The 12,481-nt window shown below is 48.3% G+C and overlaps 1 protein-coding gene across 1 annotated transcript in view; it reads right to left on the reverse strand.

Annotated features, from left to right (window-relative positions):
• Positions 1 to 12,481, reverse strand: part of LOC106813716 (laminin subunit alpha-like) — a 52,489-nt gene that overhangs the window by 6,599 nt on the left and 33,409 nt on the right. The window contains exons 24-39 of the mRNA XM_014817926.1: positions 11,911 to 12,061; positions 11,487 to 11,616; positions 11,188 to 11,327; positions 10,079 to 10,194; positions 9,396 to 9,604; positions 7,641 to 7,842; positions 7,153 to 7,297; positions 6,648 to 6,788; positions 5,957 to 6,133; positions 4,535 to 4,630; positions 4,098 to 4,312; positions 2,788 to 2,914; positions 2,334 to 2,447; positions 1,899 to 2,113; positions 1,325 to 1,536; positions 278 to 559 (exon numbers count right to left, since the gene is read on the reverse strand). Coding sequence (XP_014673412.1) covers positions 278 to 559; positions 1,325 to 1,536; positions 1,899 to 2,113; positions 2,334 to 2,447; positions 2,788 to 2,914; positions 4,098 to 4,312; positions 4,535 to 4,630; positions 5,957 to 6,133; positions 6,648 to 6,788; positions 7,153 to 7,297; positions 7,641 to 7,842; positions 9,396 to 9,604; positions 10,079 to 10,194; positions 11,188 to 11,327; positions 11,487 to 11,616; positions 11,911 to 12,061 — 2,672 coding nt within the window. The remainder of the gene's footprint in view (positions 1 to 277; positions 560 to 1,324; positions 1,537 to 1,898; positions 2,114 to 2,333; positions 2,448 to 2,787; positions 2,915 to 4,097; positions 4,313 to 4,534; positions 4,631 to 5,956; positions 6,134 to 6,647; positions 6,789 to 7,152; positions 7,298 to 7,640; positions 7,843 to 9,395; positions 9,605 to 10,078; positions 10,195 to 11,187; positions 11,328 to 11,486; positions 11,617 to 11,910; positions 12,062 to 12,481) is intronic.

Here is a 12,481-nt window from a genome sequence, read left to right on the forward strand (position 1 = left end):
CCCTCGCTCTCTCTCTCTCTCTCTCTCTTTCTCTCTCTCGCTCTCTCGCTTTCTCTCTCTCTCTCTCTCTCTCTCTCTCACACACACACACACACACACTGTCTCCCCCCTCTCTCTTTCTCCCCCCCCACCTCTCTCTCTCTCCTTCTATCTTTCTCTCCCCCCTCTCTCTTTCTCTCACGCACACACACTGTCTCCCCCCCTCTCTCTCTCTACCAGACTACCTATCTCCCTCTCCCCTCCCCCCACCACACACACACATCTATCTATGACTCACTCTGGCAGCCGAACGGAGAGAAGTTCCAGTATCCGTTCTTGCACGTGTCGCACGTGCGCCCGCGCACGCCGGGCTGGCACTCGCAGTCTCCCGTCTCCGCGTCGCACTGGCTGCTCATCGATGCCTCCGAGCAGTTGCAGTGCGTGCATCCCTCGCAGGAGCTGAAGCCGTACATGTTGCGCTGGCAGCGGTCGCACGCGACTCCCTCGACGCCGGCGGCACAGCGGCAGCTTCCGGTGTCAAAGTCGCACTCCTCCGTCCCGCACGCGTCGCACGAACAACCTGTAGATGGTGATGATGATGAGTGCTTGTGTTAGCTGGTGATGATGACGAGTGCTTGTGTTAGCTGGTGATGATGACGAGTGCTTGTGTTAGCTGGTGATGATGATGGGTGCTTGTGTTAGCTGGTGATGATGACGAGTGCTTGTGTTAGCTGGTGATGATGACGAGTGCTTGTGTTAGCTGGTGATGATGATGGGTGCTTGTGTTAGCTGGTGATGATGACGGGTGCTTGTGTTAGCTGCCCGACAGCCACGCACCGGCCACCAGCACCCTATCATCATCGTCATCGTCATCGTCATCGTCGTCGTCGTCAGCATCGTCATCGTCGTCGTCGTCAGCATCGTCATCGTCAGCATCGTCATCGTCATCGTCGTTATCAGCATCGTTGTCGTCATCGTCGTCATCGTCGTTATTAGCATCGTCGTCGTCAGCATCGTCGTCATCGTCGTTATCAGCATCGTTGTCGTCATCGTCGTCATCGTCGTTATTAGCATCGTCGTCGTCAGCATCGTCGTCATCAGCATCATCACCATTATCATCATTACTACCTCCCATGCACGCATCACTATAAGTTTAAAAATTAATTGCGCATGAGTAACCTACGGTCAGGGCAGCGCGCGAAATTAGCACCGGCACACCGGCATATGCCGGCAAATTATTTGAAGGGCCGGTAACATTGGCAAAACACCGGCCCTCCGAGCAACAACAACAAACAACAACAAATTAAAACGAAATTCCGACGACATTGCGTCGATCACTACGTACGGACGCAGTTCTTTGCGATGATGGCGTCGCCGTAGTAACCGGGCACACATCGGCTGCAGGCAGGTCCTCCCGTGTCGTTGCCGCATGACAGACACTCTCCTGTCGCCGTGTCGCAGGGTTCGGGCGTGGACAGGTCGAGGTTGTCATTACACTCGCAGCGCACGCACGCCCCGCCCGGCTCCGTCGGGTCGCCCCAGTAACCAGCAGCACACCTAGTGGTGATAATTAATTTAATTTATTGTGCCCTAGTAAGCTACTGGCCTAGTATAGTGGGCTAGTAAAGAGATTCTCTCAGTTTTCACTGGCGGGTGCCGCCGCATACTAGTGGTGACACGGGGAAACACAGCGTAGTGAAAGAGAGTAATAATAATAATAATAATAATAATAATAATAATAACAATAATAATAATGTACATAAGAATGTAGTACAGTAGTACTAACCTTGTAAGAGAAGGCGGGTGAAACTTACTTTCAGGACAAGGAATTGAGCATTTTCTGGAGAATTATCTGGGAATCAGGAAATAGGTACTAATCCTCCCTCCCTCTCCCCTTCCTCTCTCCCAGCAGTACTTACATCTCACAGTTGACACCCTTGTATCCTTCCAGACACACGCACGTCACCTCAAACCCGTCCTCGAGGGGAGTGCACGACGCCGCAAAGTTGTTGGCGACCGTCGGCAGAGGGCAGGCACAGATCTGACAGTCCCACTCGCTTCCCTGCGTCGCGTCGCCATAGTAACCGAGCTCGCAGCGATCGCAGTTGGCACCGACGGTGTTGTTGCGACAATCCTGCGACGGGAGATTCACGCATGAGGGGGTCACCTGAGTGACGCGCAGAGAGGAGGGCGGCGGCAGCTGTTGCCATGACAACCACCCGCCGCATAGTTACATCCTCCCGTCTTCATCATCTAAGTTATACCACCCTCTCCCTTCCACCATCTTCTATGTTCTACTTTCTCCGTCGTCTCCCGCCCCCTCCCCGGCGCCCCCTGACGGCAGCTGTACTTACGACGCACTCTCCGGTGTTGCGGTCGCAGGTTTCCGCGTGTCCGTAGCAGTTACACGGCACGCAGTGACCGAGGTAGGGTCCCTCGTCCACGCGGTGGTAGCCCTCAGCACACACCTGCAACAACAACAACAACAACACCGTCACACACGCGCATGCACGCACGCACGCATGCACGCACGCACGTACGCACACGGACGTCCCATGCGACAATTTATTATCCAACTGAGATCTATCTCTTTATTAACTGAATGTCTTGGGTGAAAAAATCGCTGTAACCTATTAATGACAGGACAGGTGTTGTTTGCTTTTTTCTCTACGGCCATCTTAGAATATCGGCGGCCATCTCAGAAAATATTCACACTTCTCAGGGAAAATGTCCATATCATCGCTTCTCTCGCTTCTACGACGGCCGACGAAGTTTCCGGCCGTCGTGCACAGATGGCAGCACACGTACCTCGCACGAGCTTCCCTCGTAGTTGCGCGGACACTGGCACTGTTCGACGCTGTGCGCCTGATCTAGGTCGTGTCCCTCTGTCTCGGCTCCTCCCACGATACCGATGGGGAGCGAGACGTTAGCAATCCTGCACGAAACACACAAGCATGAGAGAGAGGGAGAGAGCGAGCGAGCGAGTGAGAGAGAAAGAGGTGAGAGAGAGAGAGAGAGAGAGAGAGAAAGAGGGTGAAAGAGAGAGAGGGAGAGAGAGCGAGCGAGCGAGAGAGAAAGAGAGAGAGGCGAGGGCCGAGAGAAAAGGAGCGAGCAGTGAGTGAGAGAGAGAGAGAGAAGAGGGTGAGAGAAAGAGGGTAGAGAGAGAGAGAGAGTGAGAGAAGAGAAAGAAAAGTGGGAGAGAAGACGAGAGAGAGAGAGAGAGAGAGGTGAGAGAGGGGTGAGAGAGAGAGAGGTGAGAGAAAGAGGGCGAGAGAGGGTGAGGGAAACGAGGGTGAGAGAGAGGGGTGAGAGAGAGGAGGGGTGAAAGAGAGAGGGGGTGAGAGAGAGAGAAGAGGAGTGAAAGAGAAGGGGTGAAAGAGAAGAGAGAGGGTGAGAGAGTGGGTGAGAAAGAGAGGGGTGAAAGAGAGGGGTGAAAGAGAGAGGGGTGAGAGAGAGAGAGGGGTGAGAGAGAGGGTGAGAGAGAGAGAGGGTGAGAGAGAGAAAGAGGCGTGAGAGAGAGAGGGGTGAGAGAGAGATGGTGAGAGAGAGGGGTGAGAGAGGGTTGTGAGAGAGAGAGGGTGAGAGAGGGGTGAGAAAGAGAGGGTGAGAGAGAGAGAGGCGTGAGCAAGAGAGGGGTGAGAGAGAGATGGTGTGAGAGAGGGGTGAGAGAGAGATGGTGAGAGATAAGGGTGAGAGAGAGGGGCGAGAGAGAGGGGTGAGAGAGAGATGGTGAGAAAAAGATGGTGAGAGAGAGGGGTGAGAGAGAGAGAGAGGGTGAGAGAGGGGTGAGAAAGAGAGGGGTGAGAGAGAGAGGGGTGAGAGAAAGAGAGGGGTGAGAGAAAGAGGGTGAGAGAGAGAGATGGTGAAAGAGAGAGGTGAAAGAGAGAGGAGTGAGAGAGAGAGGGTGAGAGAGAGAGAGCTCAAGAGGGTGACGGAGATAGGGAAAGATAGATTATAAAGAGGAGGAACAGTTATTTTCAGGATGGCGTGGCATTTTAATATATATAATATATATATGTATATGTATATATATTTATAATATATACATATCACATATCGAGGTATATATATACATATATAATAAACCATAATAATGTTAGACAGGAAGCCCATCTCACATTGAGTCCTGGGTGGCGCTGTAGTAGGTTGCGCGTATGTGCAGCGACGTGACGTCCGCTAGCACCATCATGAACTGCTCGCGCGTCACCGCCACCTGGTGGGCAGCGTCGTCGGCGAGGACGAACGAGGATTCTACGAGAGCGACAGAGATGTGGGTGGAGAGTTCAGGCTCCGGCTGATCCATGGACGTGTGAACAACACTGATGTTGTTACCCTGTACACACGCACGCACGTGCGGCAGATGTGAGCGGGGGAGGGGAGCGGGGTAGAGAGAGAGAGAAAGAGAACATGTCATTATAAATACGTGATAGATTGTATTATGCAGATGCTTACATTATTCTCGTTTTTATTGTTAATGTATTTATTATTATAAATAAAATAATTTTTTTTTTAAATTATTATTATTATTATTATAATTTGTGAGGGCGCCACCTACCGTGATGATGACATCACCCTGGATGATGCGGTAAGCGTCCTGATCTGCCGGCGTGTGCGCGACAGAGTAGGTCAGGCGACCTCCGTATGACGTCACCTGCAGACGATACACACCTCTGATAGCGCCCTCTAGTGGTTAAAGTCTTACAGCAACTTTAAACAAGTGCCGCAGAGCGACAGTGCTCAACTGACGTGTACTGTAGCCGGATATTCTTCTGATAAACTCACTGGCAACCGAATCAAGTGCGCCCTCCCACCACCGCGTTGATAGGCTTTGCTATACCGGTGGTACAGTAATAAAGATATAGATGTGTAACTTTAATGACTTCGCTATATTAACGTTATCATGGATATGCGTCGAGCGCGAGCGTAGTGGTGGTGGTGGGGGGAGGATGGGGGCGGGTGGAGGGGGCTCTAATAGCAAAAGCAGTTCAGTCCTTTGTTAACAGTAAACAAATCCATGTTTAACCCTCCTCTTGAGGGTCAAAAGGTTATCAGACACTTACTCTTCGTACGTCAGCGGAAAGCACATTTCACGCGATCCTTTCAATAAAGTGATAAAAATAAAGCGCTGAAACAAAAAAGTTTTGCACTCGGTCCGTTAGACCATGTCCTCAGAAAATGTCTGATATCTGACCTTTTCCCCACTGCCCTTTGACCTGTGACGTCCAATTTCGCGCTGGTGATGGGTTTCCTCCCCATCACACTATAGCCATCGAATATTAAGAGCGTAGGTCGAGCCGTTGAGATCTGTGCCGCAATTCCATATTTCCTCCTATACCTTAAGTTAAGTACACATCTTGACCTTTGACCCATGACCCCCAAATTCGACATCCCGAGTCCTTTTCGCGATCCCCCCCGACGTCCCGAATATCAAGATCGTACATCACGCGGTTAAGATTTGTGCCGTAACTGTTGACGCACGGACGGACGGACGGACGAACATTCATGCGATTCTACCAGCTGCATCTGACTTCGTCAGCTGAGCTAATAATTGACCATTCATGCAAACGCGCAGTAGAACATTCAGTTGCGTTTTCATCTAATCTCGGCAAAACGGGTGACCTATTTATTCGCATTCAATTCGGTTTCTAGCAAACGATTCGATAATTCACGAACGATTTTTCTTTTGCTACCGTATATACTCGCGTAATAACCGCAAATTTGGCCTCAGATTTCAACCCTGTATTTGCTCTGCGGTTTATAAGTGCGCCATACCGTGAGGGGAAATATACTAGGCGCAATACTTGGTTACCCGATTCAAATTGAGGTGCTGCTTACAGGCGCCCGCGGTTATTACGCGATCATATAGTACGGTAAGCATCGAATCCTAGCTTTACCCACTTAACCGCGCTCACAATTTAAAGTCTAAATTCCCGCCCATCATTTTGCACGCGACGCCGTCGCCACCTGGCGGTCGTACCTTGTCGCCGAGGTAGGGCGCAGGAGCAACGAAGTACGACGCGGCGTCGGGGTCGATGGGTCGCGATTCACGGACGCGTACGTTGATAAGCGTCGGGTCGTTGTAGGCGAGGTTAGAAGCATCGTCTATCAACGGGTTCTCGAGGTTTGTCACGTTCCAGTCCCGCATGTCCATGATCTGCGGGGGAGAGAGAACGCGCCATGTCAGAACAATAGAACGTCAGACGCCATGTCAGAACAAGAGAACGTCGCTGTGTATGCATGTCGCAGACGCTTTTAGCATTTCCGAGCTACTCGGCAGTAAGTAAAACGCAGAGATGCATATATAGCACATATATAGCGCATATATAGCGCATATATAGCGCATATATAGCGCATATATAGCGCATATTTAGCGCATATATAGCGCATCTATAGCGCATATATAGCGCATATATAGCGCATATATAGCACATATAGTCCTGAATGATTACAATGAGTTGACATTATAACTCCATTTACAAGAATCAAATTTCAGTAGGTTCGCATTTTTTTTCGGCAAAAACGCAAGTAACTTTACTGAAAAGCATTTCTGCCAAGTTCTGAGCAAAAGTCGGAGAAGAAGGTCAGAGTGAAAGGTCTGAGCAAGAGTTCAAAGCAAGAAGATCGGAGCTATAATAGCCCGGCGGATATCGTGAGGTGGCGCCACCTACGTATACGACGACGAGCTCGGAGCTGGCGCAGGCCTTGGTTACTCCGAAGCAGAAGCAGCTCGTGCATCCCTTCTCGTTGTCTGGGTGAAGGTAGTAGGAGCCTGGTGCGCACTGGTCACAGCGCGCTCCCTCCACATTGTCCTGCGGTGGATAGAGAGAGACGTACATAGTGATATAGCGCACAGGCTGCTACTGCTGTGTGACTGTTGTACTTATTGTTACTCAATACAGATGATAGAGAGAGGATAGAGAGAGACAGATATATAGCTGATATATAGAGATGGCTTCTTTCTCTCTCTCTCTCGTCTCTCTTTTTTTTCTCTCTCTTTCGCTCTATCTATCTCTATCTTTCTCGCGAGTGAGCTCTCTCTCTCTCTATCTCTCTCTCCCTCTCACACTATCTCTCTCTCTCTCTCTCTCTCTCTCTCTCGCTCCCTCCTACACTATCTCCCTCTCCCTCTCCATCTATCTATCTCTCTCTCCTCTCCCCCTCTCCCACACATACCTTACAGATGCAGTCACCGTTCGTCTGGTCACACACATCGCGCGTGACTCCATACCGGCTGCACGTGCAGTCTACGCAGTGAGGGTAGGCGTAGCTGCCCACCATGCAGTCCGTGCACTGCCTCCCGACCACGTTCTCCTTACAGCTGAAGCAGGACGACACGGAACGCTGTGTTATGACATGGAACACGATACGATGACACGGAATGTGGTGTTGTCACATGAAACACGGCTTGACGACCCTAACCCTAACCCTAACCCTAACGAGGTCTAGCGACAATAAACACAGTGTAACCACACAGGGGACGATGTAATGACACAAAAACACAGTTATGACATGGAATGCAATGTAGCAAAACGGAACATGGAATAACAACATGGAATGCAGTTGAATGACACGGAACGCGGCATAATCTAACAAAACAACAATAAAAACTCGATATTCCCCACCCCCTTGCTCCTGCCTGCCCGCCCGGCAGTGCCACCTACCGGCACTTTCCCGTGATGAGGTCACAGGTCATGTTGCGGTCTTCGACACCATAGTATTCGCACGCACACTCCTCACAGCCGATAAAAGGATCGTAGCCGAACGTCTCCGGCAGGCAGACGTTGCACTGTGGCCCGGCGACGTTGGGCGGACAGATGCACTTACCAGTGTCCTGCTCACAGATGCCGTTAGGGCAGTTACACTCTGCAAGGAAGACACAGCCATGGGTGAGTGAGTGAGTGAGTGGAAGCGAGAAAACGAGTGAGAGAGGGAGTGAGTATGGTTATGTAGTAACTATGGTTATGTAGTAACTATACTTTTACACACACTTACTCCGGCTATGTAGTGTGGTATGGTTATGTAGTAACTACTCTTACACACACTTACTCTGGCTATGTAGTGTGGTATGGTTATGTAGTAACCACTCTTACACACACACTTACTGTGGCTATGTAGTGTGGTATGGTTATGTAGTAACCACTCTTACACACACACTTACTCTGGCTATGTAGTGTGGTATGGTTATGTAGTAACCACTCTTACACACACACTTACTCTGGCGGTTACTACATAACCATACCACACTACATAGCCACAGTAAGTGTTGTGTAAGAGTGGTTACTACATAACCATACCACACTACATATGTGTGTGTAAGAGTGGTTACTACATAACCATACCACACTACATAGCCAGAGTAAGTGTGTGTGTAAGAGTCTTACTGTGGCTATGTAGTGTGGTATGGTTATGTAGTAACCACTCTTACACACACACTTACTCTGGCTATGTAGTGTGGTATGGTTATGTAGTAACCACTGTTACACACATACTTACTGTGGCTATGTAGTGTGGTATGGTTATGTTACAGTGATGGGAATCGGCTGGAATTTCATAATCGATTATCGGTTTCCCTTAACCGATCGATAATCGATTATAATCGGATAATCGGTTAATAATAGCATAGATTAAATTTAATCTTACATTTTATATACAATTATACATAGCATTCAATATTATCATGTTTTATGATCATGTAGTAACTCTGTGAAGGTTGCTGTATGTATATCAATGTCTGTTCCTCCTATACAGTATTTAATCAATTTAAAAAGAAATGGTTTAAATGCCTTTATTAAAACATTAAAAGTTTTAAACAAACATGATCAAGACTTGTTCTTTATTATAGTAAGTAAGTTGTTTGTGTTCTAATAGTGTAGGCTGTGTAGCCGAGTTAATGTCCTGCCAATGGAATATCCTCTCCAACACAATGTAACAAACAATACGGATAGTAGAATCTCATCTACGGATAACATCTGTGGGACAGTGTCAAACCACAAAAAGTACCACGTAATTTTTCATCAAACATTGGTTAGCCATCATAATATGCATAAATTACTGTGATGTACAATAAATGTGTATGAATTTGAATTTTGTGATCGATTCTCATCTAATCAGCAGCCTGGTTATATGAAATTATGAAGTTCCTGTTATCGTGAGTTTGCTCGTAGCTACGATGTGTTTCTGTCAACGCTACTCTCGTAGCATTAACCCCCTGCAGGACTTGTGCTCTACTTGTCATATCAATTCACACATCGTGAGTACAGTTCCTCGTTTGTTTGTTTTGGTATTTCCGATAATCGATTATTTGTTTTCATAATCGATTATCGAATTTGAGACTATAATCGATCGATTTTCGATTATAATCGATCATCGGGACATCACTAGTTATGTATAGTAACTACTCTTACACACACACTTACTCTGGCAGTTAGGGAAGCCGTAGTAGCCAGGGTGACATTGTGAGCAGATGCGGCCGATGACGTTGTCCTTACAGATGCAGCGTCCGCCAAACTCCTCACACTGGAAGCTGAGCGACCCGTCAATGTTGCACCCGCACTGCAGCGCACCGTTGTTGTACTCAGTAGTCAGCGAGAATACTGCGTCACGGCAGAAGCCTTGCCGACTAGGGCTGTGTGTGTGAGAAAGAGAGAGAGAAGATAAAGGAGAGGTAATATAGAGATAAAGTAGAAATAGATGTAGAGAGAGAGAGAAAGAGAGAGAGAGAGAGAAAGAGAGAGGGGGAGAGAGGGGGGAAGAAAGAGAAAGCGAGAGAGATGAAGGAGAGATAACAGAGAGACGTAATGTTCTAGAACTGTCATGTACTATACATATACTATATTTATATATGTATAATATACTGTAGAGGTAACGTAGAGGGAGAGAGAGAGAAAAAGAGAGAGAGAGAGAGAGAGAGAAAGCAAGAAAATGCAGGAGAGATAACAGAGAGACGTAATGTTCTAGAACTGTCATGTAACTAGTATCGCTATAACGACCCATGCGGAATGTCTCACGCACCATACGCACGCGCAGAATCACACACATGGTCGCACACACAGTCACACACAGAATCACACACGCGAGCAGCAGCTCTGCAGACACTCACTCCACGTAGAAGTGATCCTTGGCGCATTCCTGGATGAAGTCTGAAGCCTTGTCCACCATCCCCTTAGCGTTGAAGTCCGGTCGCTGGTCGGTCGATGGAATCACCAACACATAGTCCTACACGGAAATAAAACATATTAATTAATGTATACAATGCTACAACACATAGTCCTACATGTACGAGAAAACCAACAATAACCTTCACAGTGATCTCTAAATTGTTATAAAATGTAGTCCTAAACAGTCATGAAACATACAATAACCTTTACAGTGACCTCTACGACATTATAACAAATAAATAACTAGAAAGGGCAGTTGTCGCCAACTACAAGTATCCCCCGTGTTTTCCCCAAGATGTGTAAGTATACAAAATTTGGTCGCGCTAGGGCAATTAGGGGCGAGTTATAGAGCGGAAGGGAAATATGATGAAGGTCAAGGTCAATGTCAATGTCAAATAAAGGTTGCAGTGACCTGGTTTTGGTATGCGACACACATTCTCCCCCAAGATGTGTAAGCATAGCAAGTTTGGTAGCGCTAGGTCAATTAGGGGCCGAGTTATAGAGCGGAAAGGAAATATGATCAAGGTCAAGGTAAAGGTCAAATATAGGTTGCAGTGACCTGGTTTTGGTACGCTGCGCACCTTCTCCCCAAGATGTGTAAGTATACCAAGTTTGGTAGCGCTAGGTCAATTAGGGGCCGAGTTAGAGAGCGGAAGGAAAATATGATCAAGGTCAAGGTAAAGGTCAAATAAAGGTTGCAGTGACCTGGTTTTGGTATGCGACACACATTCTCCCCAAGAGGTGTAAGTATACCAAGTTTGATAGCGCTAGGTCAATTAGGGGTCGAGTTATAAAGCGGAAGGAAAATTGTCTGCGGCGGCGGCGGCTGGGGAGACATGAAACCACAGTATCCCCGTCGACTTCGTCGCGGGGGATACAATAAATCCCAAACATTCATGAAACATACAATACGATCTACAGTACACACATCTAAGCATAATTTAAACACATTTGAACTGAAAATACGCAAAGAACCGATAGATTTGCATTCCTTTAAGCAATATATGATCAGTAGCCACCGCACTCAGCATACGACACACGCTAGACCTACCATCCACAGACTCTTCCTGCCGGCCACCTGGAAGGACAGGGTGAAGTTCTCTTGAACCTCAAACTGGAAATCTCTGCTTCCCGTCTCCACCAGAGAGCGACACCCAGAGAGGGAGCCACAGTAGGGCACCGGCAACACGGCTGCAGCACAGCGACGTGGAAAACATTAGCGTGGCAACAACACAAGAACAGTAAAATGGCAACTAAAACTGGCAATTGCCCTATTAATTGCCCCCCACGCGCAACCCCCTGCACACTCCCCCTCCCCCCATGCGCGACCCCTGCACGACCCCCGCGTACCTTCGTAGACGTGGTATCCGTTGTCGACGATGACGTCGAGTGAGAACTCGCTGTGCTTCGGCTGATAGTGATGCGACACGAAGCTGTAGGTTCCCGGCCGCGACACCGTCCCCTGCACCTCCAGCGCCCCCTGAAGGACAGCAAAGACAACATGAGTGTCACACGCGAGTATTTAAAAATCTATGAGCCGCGAGTACTAATGAACGAAAAGCTGGTCTCTGCGTATTTAGGCGATAGGTGCTTCCATTGTATGTGGAGAAACTTGCATTCGCAAATGTTCCAGTATTACGAGAATCGTGACGATAGACGATGATAAGATGATGACATATTATATGAGAACCCGCTGTGCTCTGCGCTACACTCTATACTCTCTCGCATGTGCCTCTGTGCTGCCACCTATGCACACGTCGGTGCTGCCACCTACCTCGTTCTCGCTCATGTACACGAGTCCGATGTCTTTGTCGTAGACATCAGCTATCATCTCGATGTCTGGCACGCGGCGGTCAGCGTTGACCCCGGCCTCGACCTCATAGCGAACCGCCGACGGCAGCAGCGGGAAGCTAGACTCCTCACACCTACAGATATGTATATTATAGTTTATTATTATTATTATAGTACATCAAACTTATTAGTAGGTAACTATTAGCAACCGACTCTAGACACACAAACAGGTTCATATTCGGATTATAATTAGTCGTAGCATTATGGAAGCCCTGAAACAACATCCGACTTTTTGAGTTTCGGAGTTTTCGAGTTTCTGAGTTTCTGAGTTTCCGAGTTTCTGAGTTTCCGAGTTTCTTCTGCGCATACACCAGAGATAATAGAACACTGTCACGGTTAGCGTCGTAAATTAACTTGCAAACGCCACCGCCAGATGGCGCTACGCGGTCTATCTGCGTTTCGGGTGAATCAGTGGAATATCGTCAGCACTCTCGTAGTTCTGCTACAGGGTAGCGAAGGAGCAGTGTAGGGAGGGGGAGAGGGAGGGGGAGGGG

Source organism: Priapulus caudatus, unplaced genomic scaffold (assembly GCF_000485595.1).
Source record: "Priapulus caudatus unplaced genomic scaffold, Priapulus_caudatus-5.0.1 Scaffold813, whole genome shotgun sequence".
NCBI lineage: Eukaryota > Metazoa > Priapulida > Priapulimorpha > Priapulimorphida > Priapulidae > Priapulus > Priapulus caudatus.